At 51.7% G+C, this 9,445-nt stretch overlaps 1 protein-coding gene across 1 annotated transcript; it reads left to right on the top strand.

Annotated features, from left to right (window-relative positions):
• Positions 1-504: 504 nt before the first annotated feature.
• LOC115284589 (neuronal membrane glycoprotein M6-b) lies at positions 505-8,388 on the top strand. The gene is made up of 4 exons (XM_029931145.1): positions 505-709; positions 2,465-2,538; positions 3,430-3,495; positions 6,231-8,388. The coding sequence occupies exons 1-4, from the start codon at positions 505-507 to the stop codon at positions 6,378-6,380; spliced, it is 495 nt and encodes a 164-aa protein (XP_029787005.1). The 3' UTR covers positions 6,381-8,388.
• The last annotated feature ends 1,057 nt before the right edge of the window (positions 8,389-9,445 follow it).

Genomic DNA, 9,445 nt, shown 5'->3' on the forward strand with positions numbered 1-9,445 from the left:
GACGCTTTGAGGGATTTCACAGGATCTTGAAAGGAGCTCGGCTCCCTCTGAGAAGGGGCTTCCTGTAGCTCGGGCTGCTGACTATCCATATGCTGTGTGGATAACGGCAACGTGTGAGAAGCTGACAGGAGGTTAGAATCCTAGTGGCCTGTGAACGCCTCCGCCACCGGACCGTGGTAAGTGTGAAAGGGACACTTAGGGACGGCCTCCTACCTGCTGCTCCGATCGGCTCTGTAACCCTGCAGGAGAGCGAGCACCTCCTGGGGTCTCGTGTCCTTGTTAGCCGAGAGAGGGCCCTGACACGTCCCGGCAGTGGCTTCGGGCAGTCACCCCCTGGAGCTCGGGAGAGCGTGACCGCCCTGCCCCAGCCCTCGCTTCTCCCTGGTCACTTGGCCTCGCCGCTCCGGTGGCCCAAGGGGCGCTGCGAATGCGCCCCGCGGGTCCGGGACCTGGCCAGAACGACGGAGCGTTCCTTGCAGGGGCTGCACACTGCCCAGGGCACTGATGATTCTCTCTCCTTCTCCTTTTTTGGCTCAGTTCGTTTTCCTCACCTACGTGCTGGGAGTGGCCTGGCTCGGCGTGTTCGGTTTCTCTGCGGTGCCCGTGTTCATGTTCTACAACATCTGGTCGACCTGTGAAGTCATCAAGTCACCCCAGACCAACGGCACCGCCAGTGTGGAGCAGATCTGCGTGGATATCCGGCAATACGGTACTTGCTTCTAACCTCCCCCCTTCCCAACCTTGATCCTCGGGCAAACATCTGGACCTTACTTGTCACAGGGCTGCCTCTTTAATCATCGTGATCGGTTCCATACAGTCTTCTCTCGGTACAGCGTCCACTCGCAACCGATGCTCTGTTTGCCGGAGGGGAACATCGCTTAGGCTCCTAGTTGTAAGTCGGATTTTTGTTACGTAGCAAAGGAAACGTTTCGGACTGCATTATAGAGGAACACGTTAGAAAGGAACGGTGTGTCCTGAGCCCAGAACGCTCCCGGACAGCCCAAGCTACAGACTTGTTTTGTCCAGTTCTTTTCACTTTTGTACCGCTCCCCTCTCCCTCCAAACTATTGCCTAGACACTGCAGTCCAATTAAGATCTCGGTCCCGCTCTTCCGACCCGGTCTTTGAACAATGACGAAACTTTATCTGTCCTGGAAAACAACATCAACGCTGGCCCTATTTGAAAGTCATCAGACTGCACTCTAGAAAACAGGCTTCAAGGGGTTTCCAAAGAGCCGGCCTGTATATTGAATGGGATCCTCCCCCCAGGCCGCTAAGGCTGCTTCGTTTTGCCAAACCACAGAAGGGGCCCCTGCTGCTCCTGTCAATCAAGTTGAGAGGCCGCCTCCTAAGCGAGGAGTTTAATTAGTGCTCCTAGCCAAGATGGTAGGAAATCCTGTTGCTAGCAGAAACAATGAGGTGGGGGAAAAGCTTTTCGTTAAAGCTGCAGTGAAGATTTCGGGGGATTTCTATTCGTGCTGCTGGTTTTCCTCATGTGGCTGGGCTTCCGTGTCTTATCTTACAACATAAGGAGAAGCTTGCCCAGAACTGCCCATGGGCCATCTGTTTATCACACAGACCAAGGTTTAACCACACCGGTCTCGGGGAGGGCCGGAAACCGGGGTGTGAAGATGAGTTTTAAACCATTTGTAAATAAATGTGTGGGTTCCTATCATTTCCCTATGAAGTATCTTCACGAAACATCTTTGGCCGTCAGCGATCGTATTTTTAAGTCTTGTATATTTGAAATCGCTGGCTTTGATGACACTGTGGCCACGTGTCTTTTCCCCTTCCCCTGAGGCAGGCATGAAGACTTCCTCTTGGGCCAGGGCAAGGATGGAAGAAGTAAGGAACTTAAAAAAAAAAAAAATAATCCTTCCTTCCCTCTTGGGAGAAGCATAACAGGAGCTGTCAAAAGCCCACACCTACTACATGACAGCGATCAGAACAGCAACCCGAGGGGCCGGGTCATGGCAGAGAGGAGTCCAGGATACGGCGAGAGGCACACGGTAGATGGCTATAAAAGACCCACAAAAGTCCAAATTACATGATGAGTAGCTGCCTTGAAACTCTGTGTACCGACTGTGCGCGTCGGGACTTGAGTAGCAAGTCCAGGGACCAGGAAATGCTTTGCGAGGGGGCTGTCCTCCGGCTGCTTACAGTTCATAAACGTGTGCTCGGGCAAACAACTTTGAACATGAGTTTTTACAAATATCGGCTTACCTAAACAAAGCATCGTTTGGAGGGGAGACAAATTCAGGGTTAAGACTCTTACAGACCACGGGACTTTGGTCCTCCCGTCCCAGGCGCACTTGCTATTGATTCTAACAAGCCTGGTCTGCGGAGGGCAGACAGGTCAAGTGTCAGTGAAGAACGGACGTATGATTACCTTGTAACTGGAGCCCAAGGGCCGGGCACGGCCGTGTGCGCTGCTGACTGACGTGGTGTTGGGATTCGCTTCGCAGGGATCATCCCTTGGAATGCCTTCCCCGGGAAAATCTGTGGCTCTGCCCTGGAGAACATCTGCAACACCAACGAGGTATAAACCCTGCTCCGGCCGGGGTCGGGTGGGGGGGGGTGGGGGGGCCGGTCCGCGGGTGAAGCAGGCACAGGAAAGGGCTCTCCTACTAGACGGAGGAAAAGGGAGCGCACGTACTAGGAAGGAAGCCTGCGTGTTGAGCGCATGGCACGTAATCACCGATGCGCGGCCGTCTGTGACCTGGAAAATGCTAAGGATCCCCACTGAATGGGCAGGACCGTGTGAAACGGGCCAAGAGCTTTCTCTTTGGGCAGCGATTGGAGTCCCGCACATCTGAAAGTACACGTCAGATTCTTTTTTCACCTTCCCATAGTTTTTCCAAAGCGGGACATTTATCACAGAACAAATGCAAATTAACTTTCCTAGAAAAGCTTCCCTTGAACCTGCATCTAAGCCCAAGGTCTGTAAATCTAGTCAGAGTTCATTACCGGTGCGCTATTTCACGTTCAGCCTTAATGGGCAGTACATCCTAACACGCTTCGGTTTAAAACCAGCCCTCGGAATATTCTTCAGGCATTGGTTTAGAACTGTCTGTAAAAGAACACTGGTAAACGCACTAGAGGGCGTGTGCATATTTCTGAGACTCCGAGCATGCTTCTGGAAAGCAGGGAGAGTTACTGCCTCCGAGCGAGCCAGGGTGGAGGTGCCTGCTGGCCCCCAGCAGGGGCTCCTAAACGTGGCTCCACGCTGCAGTCACGAGGACAGTTCCGCTCGTCTCGGGGGCCCAGCCCCTGCTACTGAGCTGTCACGGGTGTGGGGCAACGCGCGGGCGGGGCCGTGGCTGGGCTGTGACGCGCACCCGCGCACAGTGGCGGCAGCTGGGGAGGAGAGAACGGGTGAGGTCCCGTCCTGCCACCTACAGCGCTCACACGGTGCCCTGTTCTTTCCTAGTTCTACGTGTCCTATCACCTGTTCATCGTCGCCTGCGCGGGAGCTGGGGCCACCGTCATCGCCCTGGTGAGTACCGGCCCCGGGCTGGCCTGGTCTCGCTGCCCGCTTTCCCTTCCAGCGGACACCTCGGGGACACCCCCGGCCGGAGTGCAGGCACTGCTGGCGGGGAGGGGAGTTTGGGTTCTGTGGGAACCGTAGAGCTCTTACCCCAGGCTGGCCTGGGGCGGCCTTGGGCCTTCCGCCCCTCCCTTTCATGGCTCCAGTCTCGGACCCACGGGCATTTACCAGTTTCGTTGCCCAGAAGGGTTCGTTTCCAAGCGGAAATGTGTATATGTACACATCCCTGCACGTACTGATGTTCTGTCACATCTGTTTCTAGGGGAGACACGGGGTTTCCTTTCGGCCCACCCTGGTCCCGACACTTTTAGACAAACTGTTCCACACGGGGCCTTGTGGCAGGAGCTTCTGTCTCAAGACCGTGATTTAGTATCTACGGCTGCTTCAGTACCCCTCCTCCCTGCGTGAAGCGCGTGTGGCACCTCCGGGCCCTCGTGCCGGCTGCAGACGTGCTGTCTAGCGACATTCGAGAGCACCCCATTCAGCACTATGGTTAGGAAACGTGAAGAGCAAAATCCCAAAAAGCCCAAAACCCCGCAGCACTAACTCGACCGCAGCAAGGACGCTCGTGTAGGGTCTGAACCAGGAAAGCAGCTTGGGAGACCACGTCGTCAGCGGGGTGTGGCGTGCCCAGGGGTGACCGTCACAGTGCTGCGAGCACTGACTGGGGGGCTACAGACTAATGCGAGCGTGTAGGGAGGTTTGCAAATAGTGGAGGGGCCCCCACTGTATTGCACGGGGCTGTATGTACGCAGATACGGGTGGAAATCGGGCGGTCTTGCTTTGTGACATTAAGAAATGTAAGATCGTGGGGGAGCAGGAGGGAAAGGTCACGTGCTCTTTCGAGGCCCGGAAAAGAAGAGCCTGTTACCTCATGCTGGCGCCCTGGTCCCTTGCAGGGCGCCAGGCACAACGCGCACCGACGGCTGCTCAGTAGGCAGGTGGGGGGAATCGGGCCCTCTAGCTTCGCGTTCACGACGGAGCCGCGGAGGTGCCGACAGGTACTGAGGGCAGCGGCGCGTATGGGACGTGAGACGGTGTGCGCGCCACGCAGGCAGACCCGCGTGATGACCAGTGGGGGACAGAGAAAGCCCCGGGGCCTGAGCGGGCACCGGCCCTGACCGCCTGTATCTCACTGTCCTGTTTGTTCTCTTTCACCAGCTGATCTACATGATGGCCACTACCTATAACTATGCGGTTTTGAAGTTTAAGAGTCGGGAAGATTGCTGCACTAAGTTCTAAATTGCATAAGGCCACCGAGGAGCTTTAGGGAGCTCCACCCGGTAGCCTGAAATATCCCTGCCCGCCCCCCGCCCCCCACGACCAAGGCAGAGTCCGGGTTGCTACCGTGGTGGTCCAGTCGTTTGTAAATAGCTTTAGTCAACTCACTTTGCGTTATAGATTAACGAGATGCCTTACCGTAAGTGAATTACAAAGCGATGAGATCTGGCTTATTTCCACGTTTTGAAAAGGATTCGGTTCTTTACTGGCATTGGGTGAGCATCTGTTTAAAAACAAATAACTTTCTTGACCTTTGAGCAGTGTCTCTAAACGAAGTATTAACACTTTGTCATACCTGCATGTTCCGCGATTTTTGCCTCGTCACCAACAGCAGTGCTCGAGGGGGGATGGAAGAGAGAGCCGTTTTGATCTGCATTTTGTTTTCTTAGTCTGGGGGGGGGGGAGAAAAACAAACCTAGTTTACATTTGATTACAAAACTTTTTTTCTGGCTCGCCGCCCCATCCCTGCCCCTCAAATACGTCAGCTAGCTCCTGGACAGTGTGGGGAAAAAAGTCCAGCCCAGCCCGCTGCTTTCTCTGAGACCAGGATCTCTACGTGGGGGTTTCCCTTTCCGCACACCACGACCCTCCCTTTCAGAGCCACAGAAGGGGTCACCTTCCCCTGTGTTTTGGGGAGTAGTGACTGATTCCGCGTGGCCGGCTCTCAAACAACTGCACGTACGATGGTAGGCGGAAGAGAAACCGTGCCTGCATTCAGAAAGCCTCCACTGTGTGGAACAGGAGAGATGAGGAACCCGGATGTGTGTAGATGGTGCAGGAAAGACCAGGAAAATAGGCGGGAAGGAAGGGGCTGTAAAGAATAGGGACGTTTCCATTCTGTGCAAGGCAGTCTTGGCAGTGATGCCGCGGAAAAGGTCGTTTCCCTGCTCACAATGTGTTAACACCGACTGCCTGCTTGTTGGCCTAGAGTTCCTAATTCTGGTTTTTGACCTTCGCTTACGTTCTCCGTGTTAAATGTGTAGTATCTCATTTACTCGCAATAAATGTCCGCTTTTAGGCCTCTGGGCAATGGATTTTCATCCACAGAAAAGCTACATCTTTGCACGGCCCTTCTTTCCGAATCGGGGCACAGCGTGTTTCTGAAAACGACTCCCCCACTAGTAACAGACGCACCACCACCTTCTCCTGTTGGCTTTTCCTTAACAGTAACGTGGGCCATTTTTTCCAGCTCATCACGTGTGTGTACTAACTTTCCTCCAGCCTCTTACCGTGGAGCGTTCTGGCGGAGCTCGCTTCCGGCTCTGACGGCTCTGCTCGCAGAACGAGCGTGGATGCATAATAACCGTCTCCCTTTTTACAGTCCGAGCGCGTCTAACCTGCCGCACAGCTCGCTTTGCCTTCTGCCATGCTCACTAGCCCTCATGCTCACCCTTCTCTTCCAGATCCACTTCCTCATGATACTGTCCTCTAACTGGGCTTACTTAAAGGACGCCAGCAAAATGCAGGCTTACCAGGATATCAAAGCAAAGGAAGAGCAGGAGCTGCAGGATATCCAGGCTCGGTCAAAAGAACAACTCAATTCTTACACATAAACGTTTGCCAGAGTGTTACCGCCGCCAAAGTGACAGCTCTGCCAAATCCGCAGACAGCGGCTCTGCCGTCCAGACGTGCCCCCCCCCCCCCCCCCCCCCCCCCCCCCCCCCCCCCCCCCCCCCCCCCCCCCCCCCCCCCCCCCCCCCCCCCCCCCCCCCCCACATAGAGGTACAAACCCTTCACTGTCTGTCTCCACCTGCTGGCAGGGAGTTCTAGGAACACCTTCCAGGAGGGCCATCTTTTTCCTTAGAGCAGATACCAGAGGCTTCACATGAGCCATTTTAAAGGGCAACACTTTTGACAAAACGATTGTTCAGCTCTCTGAGACTTGGGACCTGTTCACACTTAGCAGTAGAGCGAGCCTGCCGCGGAGGCCATGGGCGTATGGCATACTGCTTGAGCGGGACCGCCGAGGCGCCGGCACGAAGCGATGGGACCGAACATGGACGTATGCCATCTGTCCGCGGACCTACCTATGGAGGGCCTCAAGGGCAGTGGGTGTCAACTTCCAGTTCTGACAGCTGACATTTATGAAACTTTGGCCCCAAGATCATGCGAGTCTTACTAATTGACCTTTTTTTTTTTAATTAGCTGCCTTCCAGGACACGTTTGTCTCCTGATCCAATCAGAATCTTTTTTTCACTAATGCTAATGCTCTGATTTGGCTCTACCTGCCCTTGAAGAAGCTGGATTGTGGCGCATGGACGCTTTCCAAAGTCCATTTGAAAATAGCGTTCCTTTAATCCACCGGCCCAGTTCTCGGTGTTGTTCCTTAGAAATAAATGTCAGCTCTGCCTTAATGCGTATCTGTTTTAAATTTCTAAGAGCTTATTTGACACCAGGAGACCCCCAAATCCCTCATAGACCTCGGTTCCACAAATGTTTTTCTTAAGAAGTGTTACCTTATTAAAATGACCACCGTTCTAAACCATTTTTAGTGGTCTGAATAGCAAGTTTACAGTTTCATACCAACTAAGACCGAATCACAAATAGACCACAGGCCTCCTACTTTTCTAGACTTGAATACTTCAGTAGTTTAAATTAGAGTTGGTATTTAGTTCCTTTTTGAAATCTAAATCTTTCCTGGAATAATACAAGTTCGATGTTCAGCGAAAAAGCGAAAAAAAGAAAAAAAAAAAAAAAAACACCCCACCTTCTTGAGTTTAAGCCATTTTCAAAAGAAACTTGCCTTCTCCATCATTCTGTTCCAGAACATTCCGTGATTAGAGGTATTGGGTATTCGTGCTGGTAAACTTTGTGTTGCTCTTTATGAAATGATACCTATAACCGTTGGGTGCATCTGTGCTTTTAAAAGGGGCTGCATAATATAGGATTAACTCTGTATATTCATGTTAAGAATTAACTTGTGGTTTGGCTGTTTCCTGGATTTGCAAACCTACACGTGTGCAGAAATGTCTTAAGATGAAAGGAAGCATACCTGGATCAAGATGCTATTAAAGTTGAACATCAAGGATAAGATTTCATTTGGATTCTCTGTGTTGTTGTTGTTGTTCATGCCTAAAAATGCCTATTTGGATCTTGACGCCTTTCTTTCTTTGTTGACTTGGGAGACGCTCTCTTCTGCGTACAACAGTCGTTCTGGGATAGCTTGTTTTGTTTTCCTGTTGCATGACGGACTTCGATATTTTTTCCAGCAGTGGAGGTGCTGGTAGAGTCCCGTGTTCTAGAAGAGGCAGTGTCTGAAGCCTAATTTTACTTTTCTAACTCTGGTAGCTACTACCAGGAACTTTTGAAAGTTTTGTTGAAGTAGTCTAATATTTTTTATGTAAAGAGCATTAAATTTTGCTATGTATACATTTTTGTAACCTAACAGTGAATCAATATTTTCTATCCGTGCCAAGGGCTTCCTGTAGTTCTATTCAAGTGTTACAATAAATATTTGTAGATAATAGTCAGTACTTGTGTATGCTTATTTTAAAGATCTATTTAGGTGGAAATAGTTGTCGATGTACTAAGAGTAATGCAATAAAAGTATAGCTTCACTCACCTGCCTATTTACCATACGTGAATATGGTCTTGCTGCGTCTCCAGTACGGCGTCATTTTTCAACAGCACGCGTGATCGAGCGTTCACATGTGGATGGAGATCGGGTTTTAAGAAAATGCTCCCAACAGCTCTAGAGCTGTGACCAAATGAAAGCCATTACACGCATGGGATTGACACAAAGCCTAGGCCCAGGGAAAGTAAACATAAAACGGACAATCCTTCCTAAAGGTCCAGGCACCGTGGGCTCCTTTACAAACCCAAGGTAGAGAAGTCTCCTGAAAGAAGATTGATGGAGGAATAGGACAGGGGCTCGATGCGACGGGTCCTCTCTGGAGCCGCAGAGCTCAGTTTGACGCTTGGGATTTCGTGGGACTGTTTCAACGACTTACCTGTCGGCATTTTCTCCACTTGCATTTCCGTCACCTGACCGACCTTAAGGATGAGCTCTTGTCCATTTAGGGAGACACGGCCTTTCTCAGGGAGGTGGCCACGCCCGTCAGGCTCTGCAGAAGAGCAAGCAGGGGCCCAATTAGGATGCTCTCTGCCACACTACGTCATACCTCCTGTTGTGGCAGCAGTTTGTGCACTTGTGACAGTACATGAATCCCCTGAATAATAAGCTATGTGTCACTCCTGTCTCGATAAGATCACATGCAGTCTCTTGATTAGGGACAGGAACCCTACCACAACGTATTGGAACCTCTAGGAGAGAGAGTAGCGATTTTTCACTTCTCTCGTTTTACCTCATGCAACTTGACTTTTGAGAGATGAAAACAAAGCCAGAATTTAAGTCCATTAAAGAATCAATGACAACCGGCCTGCCTTAAGCACCTGACTCCATTCTGGCCCGGGTCATGATCTCAGTTCGTGAATTTGAGCCCCACGTTGGGCTTCGTGCTCACCATGCAGAGCTCCTGGGGATTCTCTCTCCCCGCCCCCTCTAAATAACTGAACAAGCGTTAAAAGCAGACACTCCCCTTACTTAATAGCTTTTCCTCCAGCATGACATCTTTCTCTAGCTAGTGCAGAGCTCCTTGGGGCTCGGCTGTTGGTGCAG

The sequence above is a fragment of the Suricata suricatta genome, unplaced genomic scaffold (genome assembly GCF_006229205.1).
Source record: "Suricata suricatta isolate VVHF042 unplaced genomic scaffold, meerkat_22Aug2017_6uvM2_HiC HiC_scaffold_111, whole genome shotgun sequence".
In the NCBI taxonomy this organism is placed as follows: Eukaryota; Metazoa; Chordata; class Mammalia; order Carnivora; family Herpestidae; genus Suricata; species Suricata suricatta.

What these genes read in the sequence shown, in the direction of transcription:
- LOC115284589 (XM_029931145.1), top strand. Translation starts at nt 505, where the DNA reads ATGATTCTCTCTCCTTCTCCTTTTTTGGCTCAGTTCGTTTTCCTCACC. An exon ending in CGTGGATATCCGGCAATACG is followed by an intron (nt 710 to 2,464) that starts GTACTTGCTTCT and finishes TTCGCTTCGCAG; the next exon opens with GGATCATCCCTTGGAATGCC. An exon ending in ACATCTGCAACACCAACGAG is followed by an intron (nt 2,539 to 3,429) that starts GTATAAACCCTG and finishes GTTCTTTCCTAG; the next exon opens with TTCTACGTGTCCTATCACCT.